This window comes from Papio anubis, chromosome 9 (genome assembly GCF_008728515.1).
Source record: "Papio anubis isolate 15944 chromosome 9, Panubis1.0, whole genome shotgun sequence".
Taxonomy (NCBI): Eukaryota; Metazoa; Chordata; class Mammalia; order Primates; family Cercopithecidae; genus Papio; species Papio anubis.
In genome coordinates this window covers 110,473,119-110,493,092 of record NC_044984.1, presented here as the reverse complement: position 1 = coordinate 110,493,092, position 19,974 = coordinate 110,473,119, and the positions used below count along the sequence as shown (strand labels likewise).

The 19,974-nt window shown below is 37.7% G+C and overlaps 1 protein-coding gene across 8 annotated transcripts in view; it reads left to right on the top strand.

Moving 5' to 3' along the window:
• MED13L (mediator complex subunit 13L) overlaps window positions 1-19,974 on the top strand; it is a 318,142-nt gene that overhangs the window by 110,034 nt on the left and 188,134 nt on the right. The window contains exon 1 of one of the 8 annotated variants that reach the window (XM_009181780.4): window positions 5,419-10,475. The exons of 6 other annotated variants lie outside the window; for them this stretch is intronic. In XM_009181780.4, the coding sequence (XP_009180044.1) occupies window positions 10,430-10,475 (46 nt within the window). In that variant the 5' untranslated portion in view covers window positions 5,419-10,429. Of the gene's footprint in view, window positions 1-5,418; window positions 10,476-11,237; window positions 12,005-19,974 lie in introns of those variants that run through there. One more of the 8 variants, XM_017946233.3, reaches the window with a different exon arrangement.

Below are 19,974 nucleotides of genomic sequence, written 5' to 3'. Positions count from 1 at the left end.
CGTTAATTAATGAATGAATGACAGAGTCTCGCTCTGTTGCCCAGGCTGGAATGCAGCATTGCAATCTTAGCTCACTGCAACCTCTGCCTCCCAGGCTTAAGCGATTCTTATGCCTTAGCCTCCCGAGTAGTTGGGACTACACGGGCCAGCGCCTGGCTAATTTTTGTATTTTTAGTAGAGATGGGTGTATTAGTCCGGTTTTTCTTAGAGGGACAGAACTTCTGCCTGCTTTATATTTGCTGGAAGCTGATAAGATTGTGCCCACCACATTAAGGGTGGATCTGCTTTTCCCAGCCCACTGACTCAAATGTTAATCTCTTTTGGCAACACCTGCACAGACACACCCAGGATTGATACTTTGTGTCCCTCAATCCAATCAAGTTGACACTCAGTATTAGCCATCACACTGAGGTTTTACCATGTTGCCCAGGCTGTTCTTCACCTCCTGGCCTCAAGTGATCCTCCTGCCTCAGCCTCCCAAAGTGCTAGAATTACAGGCATGAGCCACTGCGCCTGACCAGAAAAGTGGTTTACCTGATAAGGGGGCATTTGAACTGAGATCTGAAAGTAGAATATACTTGAAGTAGATGAGGAGAGGAATGACAATATTTTATAGCAGAAAGGACAGCAGCCCTTGGTGGCAGGTGGCATATTGTATTCCAGGAATGAAAGACCAATGTAGCTGTAGTGGAGAGGATACCTGAGAGCATGCGATCAGATGAGGCCCACCTGAGGGCAGATAGGGATAGACTAGGCATAGTGTAGCCACAGAAGGGCCTTCAGGCAGTGATAAGGATTTGGGTCTTTATCTTAAAAAGACAAAGAGAATCCATGTTACATATTTTAAACAGAAATTGAAGGTGGGGTCTTGAGGAAGGTGAATGGTTGGGAAATGAGACAGGAATGGTGAAACTCTGTTAGTTTACAATGTGCAAGGTGGCAGAGGTGCATGCCAAAAGTGGACATAGGCAGGCCAGGTGTGGTGGCTCATGCCTGTAATCCCAGCACTTTGGGAGGCCGAGGCGGGTGGATCACAAGGTCAGGAGATCGAGACCATCTGGCTAACACAGTGAAACCCTGTCTCTACTGAAAATACAAAAAAATTAGCCGAGCTTGGTGGCGAGCGCCTATAGTCCCAGCTACTCAGCAGGCTGAGGCAGGAGAATGGTGTGAACCCGGGGGGCGGAGGTTGCAGTGAGCTAAGATCATGCCACTGCACTCCAGCCTGGGTGACAGAGCGAGACTCTTGTCTCCAAAAAAAAAAAAAAAAAAAAAAAAGGTGGACATAGGCATTCTAGTCAGAAAGTTTGTCTAGTAGTCCAAAAAAAAAAGGGGCGGGGGGGTGCCTTGTTCATTGCCTTAAGCCCTTTCTGTCTTGGACAGAACTTCAGAGGGGCAGTTTCTATCAGATTTCTTGAGGACAGATTCTATCATGTTTTTGTATCAGAAGTCTGAATGTCAGTTCTTCCAAAGTTTTACTACTGCAGCACTAGTGCTGAAGACTGCTGTACTTCTTTGGATGATTAATATTGACTCATAATCCAAAAGTAGGTACATGAAGACTATAATATTCTTAAGCATGTATTGCAGATATGCTTTTGGAAGCTGATTCAAAGAACTTATATGAGTACAAGGTGATCTTTAATTGGTTTATACTCCAGCTACACTTGTTGCTCATTATTGCTGTGGCAGTGAAAATTCAGACATGAACAAAAGACTGAAAGTAAACATAACTTGAAATATTTATTAGTATAGAGTGGTTCTTGAATTGTGTGTTTGCTATAGCTTACATTTCAGGCTAAAATTCATTCTATACCTAGGCTTTAATGTCTGTTTCTTGGTGCTTTCTTTGTAACTAGCAATACTCTTAAAAGACAGTGTGACATCGGTTAGCAGTCACATTCACCAAATCTGTGATGTCATGTATGTAATTGTCAGTGGTCAATCTGTGGTCCTGTGTGCAATTATACTGAAGCCGTAGTGGAAAACTAGTGCCCTCTTCCTTGGCAACTGTGACCAAGTGTGGGAGATAATGCCTGAAGCCTTTAACTGAATAGCCATCTGTTTAAAGCGTCTGGTTTTAAATGTAGCAACTCATGTCACATCAGTCAGAAAAGGCTCCTGCAGCTGCAGCAGCCTCTGTTTCAGTTAAAAAAATAAACAAAATATGTTTCTTTTTTGTATTATTATGTTCCTAAGTCTCCTTTTTTGTTGTTGGTTTTTTTTTTTTTTTCCATACTTACAGGGTTTTGGCTGAGGAAGTTGAATTGTTGATGGGGGGTCATCTCATGAGTGAATGATTTGAGATTGTTTAAATACATTTTTATATCTATCTGTGAAATAACAAAAATGAAGCTTTGTGGTAAGAAACTATTCAGTTTTTTTATTTGATGTGCACTTTGATGTGTCTTGGTGCATAGTGCTGATGGGAAATGAAATGGATATGATCAAGTACTGTGCTCGAAGAGCAGCAAGCATTGAACCCAGTCATAGCTTGTGAACTTGTGAATGGACCTGTTTCTTTTTAAGTGTGTAAGAATTTCTGATAAATATTCTGATGAATTTTACATAGGTCACCTCTTACCATTGAACTTAAAATATTTCCCTTTTTCTCCCAAGAAGAACATTTTCAGTTTTACTTCTTTTGTCCTGTGCTGCCTTCAGTGAATGAAGAAAATTACTGCTTTATTCATTTGATATTATGGCATTGAAGTATACCATTATTGTGAATTTGATTTCTTTAGTATAGGCTTAGCAATTTGAAGATATTACCGGGAGATTGGTTTATATTAGGAAATAGTCTCCTTTATAAAAAATTCAAAAATGCAATTTCAGCTTAATTCACCTCTAAGCAGTTATTACGTATGATATGTGTACTTCTCTATTTAGAAGAGCTTTACTATGAAGTTTTGTAAATACCCTTTTCAATACACTTAAAAATTCTTCACTTTGGCAGGGTGTGGTGTAATCCCAGCACTTTGGGAGGCTGAGGCAGGTGGATCATGAGGTCAGGAGTTCGAGACCAGCCTGACCAACATGGTGAAACCCTGTCTCTACTAAAAATACAAAAATTAGCTGAGTGTGGTGGTGCACACCTGTAATCCCAGCTACTCAGGAGGCTGAGGCAGGAGAATCACTTGAATCCGGCAGGCAGAGGTTGCAGTGAGCCGAGATTGCGCCATTGCCCTCCAGCCTGGGTGACAGAGCAAGACTCCATCTTAAAAAAAAAAAAAATTCTTCACCTTATAAACAGTGCAATTATTCATGAATTTTTATTGTATAAAGAGATATATTCAATGGCATAGACTTGATAGGGCTTTTTAGTTAATAAGGATGATAGTGCAGTTAGCTTACTGATTTGTAAATACCTGCCTCTGGTGTCTTCTGTCATACCTAAACCTTTGTTTTGTTTCACGAATATATTAGGCAGTTTTGTTTGTATTTTGTAACTATTTGAGAAGAAATAGTTTAAGCAAAAGTAAACTTCAGTCTTGCCATTGTCCCAAGTCATAAAAAATTCTGAAATAATTGTATTTTGCATTAAAAATGTCTTGATTTAAACTCGGCATGGTGACCTGAGTTGTAGTCCCAACTACTCTGAAGACTGAGGTTGGAGGAACTCTTGAGCCCAGGAGTTTGAATCTAGTTCAGCCTAGACAATATAGCAAGACCGTGTCTCTTTCTTTATTTTTTATTATTTTTAAAAGTCTTGATTTAATAAGACTTTAATGATCAGTTCAACTTGAATTTTTACCAATTAAAATGTTAAGATATAGTAAAAGAGAAAAATAGAAAAAGTCACTTGACATAAAAGTATAACATGAGGAATTGTATGTACAGATTAATGGTCAAGATAAGATCATATTATATTATTTTCCAAATAGGTTTATTTGGAGATATATGAATTTTATTGTTTCTGAAGTAATATGAATTTGGTTTCTGAAGTAATAGTAAGTACTTAATTCTTCTCAAAACATTGATTAAATGATTTCTAAGTTGAGTTGGGAACATGTGATAACATTAAAAAATTTAAAATGTCTTTGGGCCTGAAAGATTATGCCGTTTCCCTCAATATGAAATCCATGGATGGAGTTAAACCATGTAGGCTTAGCAATCGTTAACCCTCTTGTATTTAATCCGTACTCACATGGATATTTCCATATCCACTTTTACTCTTGCGTCAGAAGACAAAATTAAAACTCATTTAGTTATGTATCTAATTGGCTTTTATTCTCGATTCATGAATCGGTGCAGCCTCCATTCTAATAGGATCAGAGCTTCCACTGGGCAATGGCAGACTATTGGGTTTTATGAGGTGGGAATGAGGAAACGGAAGAGTAGGAAAAAGAAGCTGATTAGTTAACAATAGACGACTTCAGTTTACTTTTTTTTCTAAGGGTTAAAGCAGAGGGTATTTTCTTATTCTGACTCAGGCTAGAATCTCCTGTTTTTAGGAAAAACTCATCTGTTGTTGGAGATCTTCATGCTACTTTACTTACAGTATGCAGAATTTGGGGGTTAATACTGGAAGGTGGTTGGCATGAGTGTACTCCATTTATGTATACACACTTGAAAAGTTATTATTCTCATATGGGGTATTCACATGGATGTAGCCATTGTCAGTTATACAAGATTGTGTTTCTTTTCTTTTTCCTCCCATCGCCTAAGAACTGTTTTAGGAGCTGCTGTGGGAAAGGAGGTCAGTGCAGGTCCACTGATGTGGTTTGAATGTGTCCTCCAAAGTTCGTGTGTTAGAAATTTAATCCCTGGTGCAGCAGTGTTGGGAGTTGGGGCCTATTAGGTGATTAGGTCATGAGGAGTCTGCCCCTATGAATGGATTACTGTCTTTATTTGGGAGTGGGTTAGTTATAAAGGAGTGTGCACCGTCTCTTGCTCTTCTGCCCTCTGCCCTGGGATGATGTAAAATGAAGACCCTTATCAGATGCAGGCCTCACGTTCTTGGACTTCTCAGTCAGAACTGTAAGAAATATGTTTCTTTTCTTCATAAATTATCCAGTCTCAGATATTCTGTTATAGCAGCATAAAATAAATTAAGACATCTACTTTTGCCCATTTATACTGGAGGCTTTACTATAGCCAGAATTCTTTTTAGAAAGTTTGCAGGCCAGGCACGGTGACTCACGCCTATAATCTCAGCACTTTGGGGGGCTGAGGCAGGAGGATCACTTGAGCCCAAGGGTTTGAGACCAGCCTAGGCAATATAGTGAGACCCTGTCTCTACAAAAAAAAAAAAAAAAAAAAAAAAAAAAAGCTGGGTGTGGTTATGTGTGCCTGCAGTCCTGCTACTCAGGAGGCTGAGGTAGGAGAAATGAAATGGCTTGAGCCCAGGAGTTCGAGGCTACAGGGAGCCCTGATCATGCCCACTGCACTCAAGCCTGGTGACAGGGTGAGACACTTTTTTTTTTTTTTTTTTTTAAATTTGGATCCAGTCCAGCCTCTTCCTACAGATTAGAGCCAAGGCCCAAAGGAGCTAAGTGTTTTGTCCAGTTCCGTATGACTTGTTCAGTTTCATATGACTTGTCCAGTTTTCATAGTAGAGGCAGATCCAGGTTTCCTGCTACATCGTGCTCCTTCTCGGGTGACTATTGCAGGGCTCTCCAGAGTTGGCCACTATCATGATGCATCGTGGCTCACCTAAATGGTTTTGTTTGGACTAAGTTTGTTTATTCAGTAGTGTTGAAATATGTGTTGCCAAAAAAAGAAAAACAAACCAAAAAAACCGTAGCAGTTAAAAGACCTTATTGCTTAAGAATTAGTTACTGTTTTAAAACTATTAGTTAATTGAATGAACAGTTATTTGGGACTTTAAATTCCTTTGTCAAAAAATTTAAATATCTGTCTCTTTCATTGTAATGGAATTTAACCTGACGATATGTTGGTAGTTTGAATTGTAGCAGAATTATTGAAAAACTCAGCTGTAAATATGGTATAAATTATTTTTTAGTTTATATTATTTTGTTCCTGTGCAAGTAGTGAAGTAATCTTCAGGGAGTAGAAACCACAGGGTCTGTGTTACAAATTCCATGTAGGCCAGAAGCGTGTAGTGAGTCCTTAAATGGGACAGAGAGATGAAATTTTAATGAAATGTACAGTAATCATTGGGACCACATTAGTTAGCTCTTTATTATTTTGTGCTGCTGCTTTTAAATAAAGAGCAGGATATGGTACATTTATAATCCCTTTCTCTTGAGAATCAGTTATTGTAAAATTGAAGATTTAATTTAAAAAGCAAGAGAAGCTGTTAGGGAATTAAATATGTAGATGTGGCTGATATGGTCTGTAAATAACTGTATTCACACACACAGTACCACCTTTTTAATTCCATACATTTAAATATACCTTTCATATCTTTTAAATATTAAATCATTTTGACAAATGTTAGCTTTCAAAACAAGGTATCAGTAATGATACTTGAATACTTTTTTCTTAAAATCTCTAAAATTAAATTAAAATTAAGTTGAAAGTATATGGGAATGTGGTGAACTGTAAGTTAGAGTGATAAAAAGTGAATTATACATTTTTCTTTTAATTACCTGCTCACCTTTCTAAGTCTAATTATATATAAAAGTAATGAGAGGAAATTGTATTCTGGTGTTATTTAGACTTTAGTCGATATAAAATAGAATTCAAATCCATCTGCTTCTTTTTCTGACCACTTGGTGAAAATGTATTCTGGCATTCTCTGGGCAGACAGCCAGTTCTAAAATAACGACTTCTATTGAGACAGTTTTTGTGATGTCTACATAAACTCTGAGATTGCGACCTTTATTTGTTGGACATAATAATCTCAGAAGCTTTACTTTGATCCTGTAGTATTCAGTGGCACAAAATAGAGAATTCATTTATTTATTTTAAGAGGCTTCTAAATAAATGGAATACTGTTGATCTTTAACTCTTAATGTTGCCCTTGTTTTAAAACTTAGACAAACTCAGAAAATCCTTTCCTAGAAAGTTGTGGTGGTGATTTTTTGTTTGTTGAAGTTGTTGTTGTTGAAGGAAGGTAGGATTGAACATATTTTTCAGTTTCCCTAGAGAAATAAGATGTTAAGAACTATTGGTTGATTGTTGACATGAGCCATTTCTTTTTAAATTTCTGGGTTTGTTACAGAATAGAAAAATATCTAAATACAGTTGAACTGCTCACTAGCCATGTGAGGTTACTTTAGCTTTCTGTGCATTACTATCATCTGTAGAATGGGCGATATTAAGGTTACAGAAATTAAGTGAGATAATATATTTAAAGTGACTGACATAGTAAATTCCACTATTTGAAAATTATCAACATTACCACAGTGCTAGTCACATGAGCATTAATTTTGATTCCTCATTGCCTCTTTTCCTTATTTCATTTTATCCCTAATTTTTGTCTGTTACTTTGTTGGTAGATTTATTTGCAGATACTAAATCTTTTATGAATATGATCTCACTGGAGTGCATCATATACTCAATTTTTCTCTTCTTTCAGATTCTTAGAGTTAATACCATGTATTGTTTAAATATCACCAAATCAGACTTATCTTTGCCCATTGCTTCTACAGACGTACACATATACTCCACTACTGTCACTAGCAGCAAATAGGACCGTGCTGAGATTGGCTCTGAATTTAAATAGTTGGATTTTTGAAATAGGATACTTTCTTTGAATACTAATTCTGAAGAAGCAATCTTCATCCAGAATTCTAATAGTTAGTTCATTACTGATAATGTCAAACTGGATTTCAAATGCCCGAAATGTCCCATCCTCTGTTCCTTTCACCTTCCCCTTCATTTCCAGTTGAAGTCATCCTAGGTTTTGAGATAAGCTCTTGCCTTGTCTTACAGTATATAGAATAAGAGATGACCACAGTCTGTTTCCGGATTTTTTTTTTTTTTCCCTTGAATTTCTCCTCTGACCTGCGTTCATCTGTTTCCTGTTTGGTTTCTGGATCCTTGCAGCTTGCATCCCAAGACTCCCCATCTACTGCTTACCTTTCAATATCCAGTTTAATTGTTTTGTTTTTACTCTGGACTGTCTTCTATTCAGAAAATATCAGTGGGCTGTGACAACCAGTATTCTGATCCTGCCAGTTCTCACCTCCATCTTATGTATAATAATTGCCTCTTTGCTCCTACTGTTGCTGGTGCAAGGGGCTTGCCTCACATTGACTTTATGCTTGGGCACTAAGGGCTCAGTGTTGATCGTGTATCTTTCAAAACACACTGGGATTTTCACCCCTTTCTCCAGAAGTACAGTTTGATGTTTGAAGAGAATAAAAGTTTGTCTTTGTGAGAACCACAAAAGCACCATAATGTAATGTTTGCATTATAAGACTAAATATTGTGGGGGAATGTTGGCGTATTCACCTTTGTGAGAAACAACTTCACCATTCAACAGGTATTTGTGTGCTTACTGTAAAACAGAGAGGTAGTAGGATGCATAGTGCTCTTGCACTCAGGTAGTTCAGTTATGTTGAGAAGAGGAGGATTAGACAAAACATTTGCCAAAGAAAGGAGTAGTGTACTACTGATAGACTTGTATATGGCATAAAGCATAGATCCTTTAGGAGTTTAGGAAAGAGGGAGATTAACAAAGGCTGGAGTGCTGAAGGATTTGTGTAATTTGTTCTGTTTTTCAGATATACAGTAGGCACTGTGCTGGTGGTGGGGATACAGCTGTGAAGAGAGACATGGTCCCTGTCCTCAGACAGTTTATTTTTTGGGAGATAAGTATAATAAGTAAATCAAGTAAATTCTAGTATAGTGAACTATACTTGAGGGATAAATATATTAAGTAAATACTAGTTAGTATACTATAGTTAGTCACTATACTGTGAATATTACGAAAGGCGTAACACGGTGGTTAATGAAGGGAAGAACATTTAAGTATGGGAAATATGACAATAAAGATGAAAAAGTGTTTTGATTTATGTTTTGGTGGCAAGTGTTGAGGCTGTGCAATCTGGATTTTTAGGATACAGCTTGACTGCTATAGTACAAGACCTAAAATAACAGCAGTGGATGGATACTAGTTTCTCTCTCTCTTTCTCACTGTCTCTCTCAATATCCTGAGAGCAAAAGCCCAGGACTATTATGGTAGTTTTACCATGGTGTCAAGAATCTGGGCTCCTTCTGTCTAGTTGCTCTTTCATCCTCAATGTGCAGCTTCTGTCTTGTATTCCAGCATTGGAGCCACATTGTGTGTCCACATCACAGAAAAAGGCAAAGGGAGATAGGCCAATGGAGGGGATATTACTTTTGCTCTACTCTGCAGTTTATGAGTTAGGCATAATGGCCACCCCTACTTTAGGAGGGAGGGCTGATAAGAAGTCAGTACTTGCTAGTTATATATCCTCTAATTTGAGGGAACACTTCAGATAAAATATATTGCATTTTCAGAACTCTGAGCTTAAATATTCTTACAAAATAAGGTACACAAAACCTCTTCTGAACTTAAACATTTTCTTTTAAAACTTTGCTTAGTAGTTTATACCTTTGATTCATTGATACTTGTGTGTAAGGAGGAGGTTGGTACTTGGAAACTTGGCCTGCAGCGTGCAACATCTTTTCCTTAACTTGCCACTGATGCTAAACTTTGAAATGAATATCCCTGCGTCCCCATCAGATGTATTGAACTTCATTTTGGACTATAAAATTTTTTTTTTTTAAAGAAATTGGAGACTTTACATTTATACTGTGCTGCCTGCAATTCAGTATTCCTTCATTTGTTAATTTGGAGTTAAAAATGGAATCCTAATGGATGTACTCATATCTTATGTATGATATATGCTTCAGTGGAAAGTTGCAAGTTATAACTTCTTTTGCTGGAGACATTCATCATATAGTTGGAAAGATATTTATACCAATGCAAAAATTGAAAAAAATTGATGAAGTTGAACCTTAACATATTGCTAATAATATTATAAACTTAAAGAATTTCATGTTTTTGTACAAATAAAAACATGACAGTTGTTTATGATAATAGCATGAAGTAAAGTCAAAGGTTTAAGAAAAACCATTCTAGAGTGAATTGTCTATAGAAACATGAAAGTAATTGTGCAGAAATTTTTCCTTTATTGAGTGGAATAAGAAAAATAGAGTATAAATTTATATACACAATAATGGAAATGATATTTTCTACCCACCACCGTAGTATTTCTAATATCAAAATACATATTGGTTGTATAATTATGTATCTGATTATTTTATTAAAATGGAAGAGTGAATAAATACTTAGGACCTAGAATCAATATATTTAGGTTTTTGTGTTTTGAAGAACAGACACAATTTTTATGAATAGCAACAGCAAAGAATACTTAATATATTAACAGTTTCAAGGTTTTGTTTCCTTTAAATCTTGGTTATAGAAAAGTGAGAACCATACACTCTTTGTTGAAGACTTTGTGTGGCAAAATGTAACTTCAGCAGTGAAATGAACTCTAGCACTGCCCACAGCACTAACAGGCTTGGATCAAAAGGTACTATTTTAGTGTTGTAAACGTTTCCATGAGAAAACCTCAAATACGTATTGTGTGACTGAACTGTGGTATGTTTGCTCTATCAAGACTGTTGACCTTTTATCATTAAATTTAATTGATTTAAAAGAAATTTGGCATTTGGAAGTATTCAGAACATTAAAGAGATTATCTTTTTTTTTTGAGACAGGGTCTTGCTCTGTCACTCAGGTTGGAGTACATGAGTGTGGTTGGCATGATCGTGGTTCACTGCAATCTGGAACCTCTGGGCTCAAGCAGTCCTCCCACCTCAGTTTCCCAAGTAGCTGGGACTTTGGGTGTGTACCACCCACACCTGGCTAATTTTTAAATTTTTTGTAGAGACAGGGTTTCTCTATGTTGCCTAGGCTGATCTTGAACTCCTGGACTCAAGTAATCCTCCCACCTTGGCCTCCCAAAGTGCTGTGATTACTGGCATGAGCCATAAGAGAATATCTTGGCCAGGCATGGTGGCTCACACCTGTAATCCCAACACGGAGGTCAAGGCAAGTGGATCACTCGAGGTCAAGAGTTCGAGACCAGCCTGACCAACATGGTGAAACCCCATCTCTACTAAAAATACAAAAATTAACCAGGTGTAGTGGTGCATGCCTGAAGTCCCAGCTGCTTGGGAGACTGAGGCAGGAGAATTGCTTAAACCCGGGAGGCGGAGATTGCAGTGAGCCGAGATTGTGCCAACTGTACTCCAGCCTAGGTGACAGAGTGAGACTCTTTTTCAAAAATAGAAACAAAAACACCACTACCACCAACACACAAATAAAAAGAATATCTTTATCCAAAAATATTGCTTTAAAAAGTTCAGTACCTATTTTCTGTGGTTGGATTTAATACCTAATTTTTCATAGATTTTAAAAAGTCAAAAGTTAAGAATATGTGTCTTTTATGTTATGTTGGTATTTGACATTTAATTGAGTTACTAATGTGTCTCTTACGCACTATTGTCACAAATTTTTCATTCTTAAGTAATACTTAATTATCTGGAACCCTCAGAGAATGTCATTCTGAACAGAGTTTCCTGGAGAAGGTGAGTTTGATCTCACAACATGGGAAAAACAAATAGTTTGCGTGGAATTATTTCTTTAAAAAAGTAGAGTTTTCCTTTCTTAAAAGTATGCTGACTGGAAATAACTTAATTGTTTATTGGGTGGTGGGAAGTTGAATCTAGGTTTTCATTGTTAGTGCCACCAATTGCTCTTGGTAACAACAGAGTTCCAAATTCCAGGCTTATTGCAGGTGTGAGTGAGGATCCATTCCAGAGAAGCAATGTAGTTCAGCAATTAATAGGATGGGCTTTTGGAGTCAGGTGTGGGTTAAAATCCTCTCTGTCTCCTGGATACTTACTGTTTGACTTTTGTTTTGGCAAACCACCACATTTCATTTTCTTCATTTGCAAAGTGGGGAATTAAGAGTCACAATACTTCATTGAGTGTGAGGATTACGTGAGTTAACACATGGAAATCACTTAGCACAGCATTTGACTCATAGAAAATTCAGTAAGTATAAACTGTTGTTAATGTTGTCACTATTTCTGCTATTGCTACAAGAGCAGTGCTCCAGGCAGCTGTGATTTTTGTTGTTGTTATACCTCCTATTGAGTAGTTTTCCTTTCACTGACATTGATTTGTGTATATGCGTTAAGGCCATTTCTGTTTTTAATGAAGGAGTTATTTGTTCTTTTTATCTGAATGTTGTCAGTTTGGGGATGAGAAGAACTTGTGAGGCCATGGTGTCAATAAGTCTTCCGTGTGCTTATAGGAAAATATATTCTCAGCACAAAGGGAGCATTAAACCAGATACACTATTTGCATATTAAAATTAGAAAGATTTTCTGTTTGGTTTCAAAATTTCCTGCAGTAAGGAGGAATGGGTTAAAATAGAAGCAAGTGTGTATATATTTGTTCTAGTCTGTGTCTTTCAACAGGAATCATTTACTTCCTGTGAGGAGTTGCCATAGGAATACTGGCTGTTTCTTCCAGGAGAGTGTATTTAACTTGCTTTTGGCCTTTAAGGGGGCACAACACTTAACTTTAATTCTGTATTGCATGTGGTTAAAACTGATTTTTGTTGTTAATGACATATATCTGGTTATTGCTATTACAGAAATTGATTGCTTCCTGTTCTCTTCTCTGCAGTTATTTGTGGTGGTGGGATGGGGATTTGTGGTAGCTATCAGAATGTGCACTCTGCCTTCGCTTGCTAATGAAGGTGGCACTCTGGCCTCCTTCTTTTGTTCCAATTTTTGGCTTTTAGCTGCTACCATAATCTCTTGGCAAATAGACTGAGAAAGGTGAGCAATCTTTTCTTCCAGTTAAACACTTCCCTCCCCTCAGTAAGTTCTGTGTATAGTGACAAAGACTCTTTAATCAGGTCATTCCACCTTTCAGCAGGAATGTGGATAGTAATAATAGCTAACATTTATTGTATTGTTACATATGATGTCATTGCCCTCATTATGTTACACACTAATTTAATTATTGGAGAATTCTGAGCCTCGTATTACTGTCATCGTTCCATGGATGAAGAACATGACTCGGAGAGGTTTAGTAACTTATCTCTGCTCTTACATGTCCTACCTGGTGCGTGTCCTACCTGGGACTGGACTTAAGATCTCACAGACTCAGAATTTTTTTTCTGCTCTTTTTAACTTCTATTATGAAAAATGTCAAATATATGAAACTCTAGATAGAATATTGTGCTGAACTCCCATTTACATTTCACCTATATTTAATACTAGTTAATATTTTGTAAGATTTACTCTGTCTACTTTTTCTTGAAAGTTTTAGAGCAAGTCTCATAAACCATAACATATACTTCAGTATGCATCTTTTAAAAAAAGGGCATTTTCTTATTAACCATACTATAATACTCAGGTTTCATTTAATTATTTCTCCTAAATTTGTTTTCCAACATTGAACAGTCCTATCCTTGGTTGCTTTTCCCCCCACACCATTGGGTTTTTGTAAAGATGGAGTCCCGTGTTTCCAAATCTTGACCTCTATGCCCCTCTGGTCTTCTGACAGTGCAGGGAAGGTGGCAGACCGCAAGTGAGTAGGAAATCCCCCAAGGATGATACGAAATGTACCAGACTGTGGCTTGCATTCTTTGCATGGTAGACATATTCTTGAAGTTGAAGAAACTTAGCTGCAGACAAAACTTGACACTTTAATCACCTATCTCCAAGCAAAACAAAAAACCGCAAACAATATCTTATTACCTCTTGTTAGCAGGATATGAACCATTTGCTGCTGTTAAAGATTATTTAGAAATGGAAACAGTAATATAATTATGGTATAATAAAATTATGCTGAAAATAATTTCAGACTTTGGAAAAACTACTTTTTGTTCCTCTTTGATTTGGCAGGCATTTACTGAGTATTTACTCTATTTTCACAGCCCTCTGGGGATTTATATGGAGATTGTATCCACAAGGAGTTTATAATCCAGCAGGGGAGAGAGAACCTGTATGAAACAAATGTATTTCCATATAGGATAGAGTCTGCAAATACTAAAAGACAGGATCAGTGAAAATGCTTAGGAGATTATGAATGGAGAGGGACGACTTTTCATTGAATGTATAGTGGTAAAGAAAGAGGTTGTATTTGAGGGGTCCAGATAAGTAGGATTTGGCATTCAGAAATTTGCATTTGAGAATCTTGGACAAACCAGAGAAAACAGAAGTATAAAGGTGAGAAAGGATAGGGAGTAGAAGTTGAGTGTTGATGTATCTGAATGTCCTTAGATTTAGAAAATGTATTTCTAAAAGACCTATTTTACCTTTTGCCCCTCTGTCTCTGTTCTTTCACTTGTTGACTTTCACCCTTAGGAAGGTTAAAAATAAGGCACTCATTAGTCTGTATCGTTCCCATAGCTGCTATAGGCAGATGGCATCCTTTTGTTTTTGCACATTATGGCTAATTTTGATTTTCCAAAACTTGCTGTAGATTTATTCCTGCCTTTAGGTCCATTGTAATGTGACTTCTTACTGCTCAATTTCAACCACTCTGTAGGAGCCGCATTTTTCTAAAGGCCATATGTAATATAGTTTGTGCTGTGTTTTATTCTAAAATCACTGTAACAAAGGAGTTTTATTATATGTGTTTATTGTTAAATCTCTGTCCTAACCCCTTGCTAATGGAGTTTCTTCATGATACCTTTTGAAATAATTTTCTTTTTCATTGAGGAGGCAATTTGAAGGTAGGATGTGAAGAAACATTTTCACTTAAAGCATTTAACAGTTCTGGCATTTCTATAGTAACTTAAGACATCTTTGATCTCAACCAATTATATATGAAAATTGACTTCTTTATGAAGACCTCTTATACACATTTATTTTCAATAACAGAAATTCATAACTAAATATCTCCTCTCCCCACTCCCAAGAGATTTTACTTGCCGTAAGCCTAGTTACGATGACATTTATGGGACTAGTTTATTCTCTGTAGTTTTCTCATCCCATCCCCCCCTTAATCTTCTGGTCCTCTGAAGTTTTCCCATTTTTTAATCATAAGATCTTGTGATAGACCTCTGGGGAGTGGGTTGGAGTCGGAGACAAAGTTGAACGGTAGTAGTGGCATCCACACAAGTCCCTACTGTGGGCCTAGTGTAGTGCTAGGTGCTTTACATACCACAGCTCTAGTTCTAGATTGCATTTACAAAAGAAGAAACTGAGATTGAGAAAGTTACACGACCTACCTAAGGCCACACACCCAGGAAGTAGCATATGTGGGTTTCAAATCTAGACTAAACCAATTTCAAAGCTTGTATCTTTCTGTAATTTTAGGTTGCCCATAAATAAAAATAAGTTTTCACTATTTTCTGGCTTAGAGCTGTACAAACAGGTAAGAATGAGGAAATGCCAGATGTGAGAGTGGTGTGCCTGAATTCTGTGAGAGGTCAGAGAAACAGATTATCCTAAGTGTTAGAGGATCTTGTATAGGAACACTTAGTGAAGTTGAGTGGCAGAGGTGCAGTGGAGGAGTAGTGGAACACGAGACCAGAATGGAAGCTCAGACATAGTTGTAGGAGGTTTAGAATGCCAGCCTGGGGCACTGAGTCTTACCCACATCATTGATTATAGAAGTTTGGTTTACTAAATTATGACAAGATCTAGATGTTAACAAGGAGAGTAGAAATGACTTTTTTTTGCCGCCTTAGATTTGCTTTCCAAGACTTTGTTGTAATAAAATTTGAGTACGTTGATAAGCTGGCACTACGGTAAGGGAAGGTAGGCTCTGGCCTTAGGCGGACACAAGAGAACTAGACACTTGGTGGCTTGTTACATGTTGTGTGAAGTTAATGTCCAGTGACACAGCCTGCATGGTCAGCCAGAAAAGAGATTTGGCTTAGGGCCATGCTGGTATCGCAGCGATCTCAGCGTCAGCTCTGATTCCAATTAGGTCTTTACAGAGATTCTTCCTTTTAGAGCCATTCTTTTGACAACTAAATCTGTCCATGTGTGCATTTATTAAATGTGTACTTGGGTCTAATTTTGTATTTGATCCACTTCAAGGGAAATGAATTTATTCATTCATTAAAATGGATACATTTAAAAGATGTAACTATCAGAGGGCAAAGTGAAAGAAATATCACACACCTTTCTTTTTCTGTCTTCTATTTCTTCCTCAGCCCATTAAAAATATGTTATTTTATCATTCATTCATTAAACATTTTTTTATTGCCAGCTAAGCTGCAGGCACTATGGGGGCATATTGAAAGGAACTTAATGTCCACTTACTCATCTCTAACCAAACCATTCTCAATGCCTAACTCTTATTTTCTTTGTTTTTGTTCATGTTGTTTCTTCTCTTAGGTCATCTGTATTCACCATCTTTCCTTAATCTCCCTGTTTACTTATTCTAAATGTTACCCACCCTTTAAGGTCTGATGTAATATTATTGGGAGATTTGGTACTTAGATGAATTGTAAAATTCTTCTTTCACAAATACCGGATACTGTTTTTAAAGTTAGTAATCATTTGACTTTTTGGACATAGCCTGAGCTGTTCTTTTTAAAGCCAGCCGCCTTTGTCAAATGAGAATTGAAAAATGTGGGAAGCATGCTTCACAGATAGAAGATGAGGTGAATCAATCAAACATATTATCTAAACCATGCAGAATTCCTTTCTAGGTTATTGGGGGAATATGTTTAACGATAGGTCATGACAGCTGAGCTCTAGACAATTCCTTCTTATAAGCCTTTAATCTAGTGGGGTGTGAGACTTAACTGTATATGGCCAACTATAATATATGACAAAGTACGAGAAGTTCTAGAATACAAACACAATCAAGAATGCCTTAAGTCAGGAAAGAGGGAAGTTAGTCTAGTTGGAGGGATATGAGGAAAGTCTTATGGAAAACATGGCATAGTAATAAGCAGAGATGGGAGCAGGGTAACCTATTCTGGGCACATGGTACGGTGCATGAGCAAAGGTGTGAATACCGGATGTGATCAAAGTATCTCAAATAATGAGTTGATAGTGGCTAGGAAATAGAAGGAAGTATACAGAGAAAACTGAACAAATAGGTGGGACAAAAATAGTACAGTTATAAGATCATTAGACTATTTTTAGTTAGTGAGTTTAAAAACATGATCAGAGCCATGCTTTAGTAAGGTGACTTGGAAATTGGTGAGAAGAATGGATCAGAGGCAGTACTGAGGAACAGATCTACGTGGCTATTGGAAGACAAGTGAAAGATTTCAGGCTGGGCGCGGTAGCTCACGCCTGTAATCCCAGCACTTTGGGACGGCGAGGTGGGTAGATCACGAGGTCAAGAGATCTAGACCATCCTGGTGAACACGTTGAAACCCCGTCTCTACTAAAACTACAAAAAAATTAACCAGGTGTGGTGGCTGGTGCCTGTAGTCCCAGCTGCTCGGGAGGCTGAGGCAGGAGAATGGCGTGAGCCTGGGAGGAGGAGGTTGCAGTGAGCCAAGATGGCGCCACTGTACTCCAACCTGTGCGACAGAGCGAGACTCCGTCTCAAAAAAAAAAAAAAAAAAAAAAAAGATTCGAAGTGTGGTTATTGATGGGTTAGACGAATAGAGTATTACATCCCCCATCTTCTTAAAGCAAAGCCTCCTTTCTTCGGAGATAACCTAAATTCCAATTATTTCTCCTTTCTTTTACGTTCCTCTTTCCCAAAATAACAAAATCAAGATAAACTACTTATATCTATAGATAGATATAGATATAGACATAGACATAGAGATACGTATGTAGAGATATATATAAAACAAGCAAAGAAGTTTTTAGTATGGATTGTCAACTTGACGTCACTTTTTCTTTAGCTGGTTACTATATAAAACACTTCTTTATCATTGACATGAAAGTTTTTCAAACTTAATTTTTCTCTTTTTCCTTTTTGAGGCACTTGCAGTAGCACTCCTCATTTTGTAGGAGAGAAGTATAATCCCATTTATAAGGTTCACCATCAACAATTATGTAAATAATTTTAATGTATGGCTTTGTGTAGTTCCACACAAATGTATTTAATATTGGCTCTTTTTTAAAAGCAAAATATAATTGTAGGGGAGAGGGTTGAGTTATCTGCACACTTAATTAGAAATTCAGGAAATACTTGAATTTTATTAATCTTCTGAACTAATAAGTAAATGTCTGTGTATATGTGTATATGTGCTCTGTTGTCCAGGCTGGAGTGCAGTGGTGCGATCTTGGCTCACTGCAACTTCCGCCTCCTGGGTTCAAGCAATTTTTGTGCCTCAGCCTCCCAGGAAGCTGGGATTATAGGTGTGGACCACCATGCTCACCTAAGTTTTGTATTTTTTTAGTAGAGATGGGGTTTCGTCGTGTTGGCCAGGCTGGTCCGAATTCCTGGCCTCAAGCAATCTCCCTGCCTTGGTCTCCCAAAGTGCTGGGATTGCGGGCGTGAGTCACCATGGTCGGCTATTTAGGGAATTTAATCAAGATTTAAAGCAGGGGTGTCCAATCTTTTGGTTTCCGTAGGCCATACTGGAAGAAGCCACGTATGTGTTATATGTGTCTTGAGCCACATATAACATACACGAACACTAAGGATAACTGATGAGCTTAAAAAAAAAAAAAAAAAAAAACTCGACCAGGTGCGTTGGCTCACGTCTGTAATGCCAGCACTTTGGGAGGCCAAGGCCGGCAGATCACAAGGTCAGGAGATCGAGACCATCTTGGCCACCATGGTGAAACCCCGTCTCTACTAAAAATAGAAAAATTAGCTGGGCATGGTGGCACATGCCTGTAGTTCTAGCTATTTGGGAGACTGAGGCAGGAGAATCACTTGAACCCAGGAGGCAGAGGTTGCAGTGAGCTGAGATTACGCCACTGCTCTCCAGCCTGGTGACAGAGCGAGATTCCATCTCAAAAAAACCAACAGAAGCAAAAACAAAAAAATCTCAAAAAAGCTCATAATGTTTTAAGAAAGTTTACAAATTTGTGTTGGGCCACATTCAAAGCCGTTCTGGGCCTCATACAGCCCACGGGCTATGGGTTGGACAAGCTTGATTTAAAGTCTATTTGCTAGTGAATTTAAAAATCTTTTTGGGGGTCACAAATAGAAAAGAATTACATTTTTCTCATTTGGTTTATTTATTGCAGAGAACCTGGAACATATTATTAAAACATGCCTCTATGTGTGGGGATTTTTTTTTTTTTTTTTAAACTTTGTCAGGCTTAGACTAAAAATGTACTTGAGGCCAGGCACAGTGGCTCTCACCTAGATTTAGTCCCAGCACTTGGGGAGATGAAGGCAGAGAATTGCTTGAGGCCAGGAGTTCAAGACCAGCCAAGGCAACTTAGCAAGACTCTACAAAAAAAAAAAAAACAAGTTGAGTGTGGTGGCATGTGCCTGTAGTCCTAGCTACTTGGAGGCTGAGGTGGGAGGATCACTTGAGCCTAGGAGTTTGAGGCTGTAGTGAGCTATGATTGTCCCACTGCACTCCAACCTTAGTAACAGAATGAGACCTTGTCTCAAAGAGAAAAGAAAAAAAAGTACTTGAAGCAACTGCTGAGGAGCTGTATGCCATTTATTTTAACAACTGTATAGAAGCAGGAAAGCCTAGGATTTTAGTACTGGAAGGAACTTTTTAGATGAGCTAGGCCAGGCATCCCCCTCCCCTGGACGTGGTTCCAGAGCATTTGTTCTAGGTTGTTTTTCAGCCTGTGATGAAGAAATCTTTGTATGCACACCATGGAGTCCTTTTCTTAAGGATATATAGTGATGTGCATAGAGATTCAGTATCAGGATTCCTTGTTACAGATTTCCATCTGCCATTTAGGACTATTATTGGTTTGGTTGACACTGGCATTGCCTTATCAAACAATAGATAGTAGGTAGAAGTTTGGCCATCGTATTTGGTATGAGGCAGATAATTAATTTGTTGTTCTGAAGGAGATGATGTTGGATAAGCCAGTTTTACTTAAATGGCCATATGAAGAAAATAGGATTGTAATGTGAAGTCAGTGTACTGACAA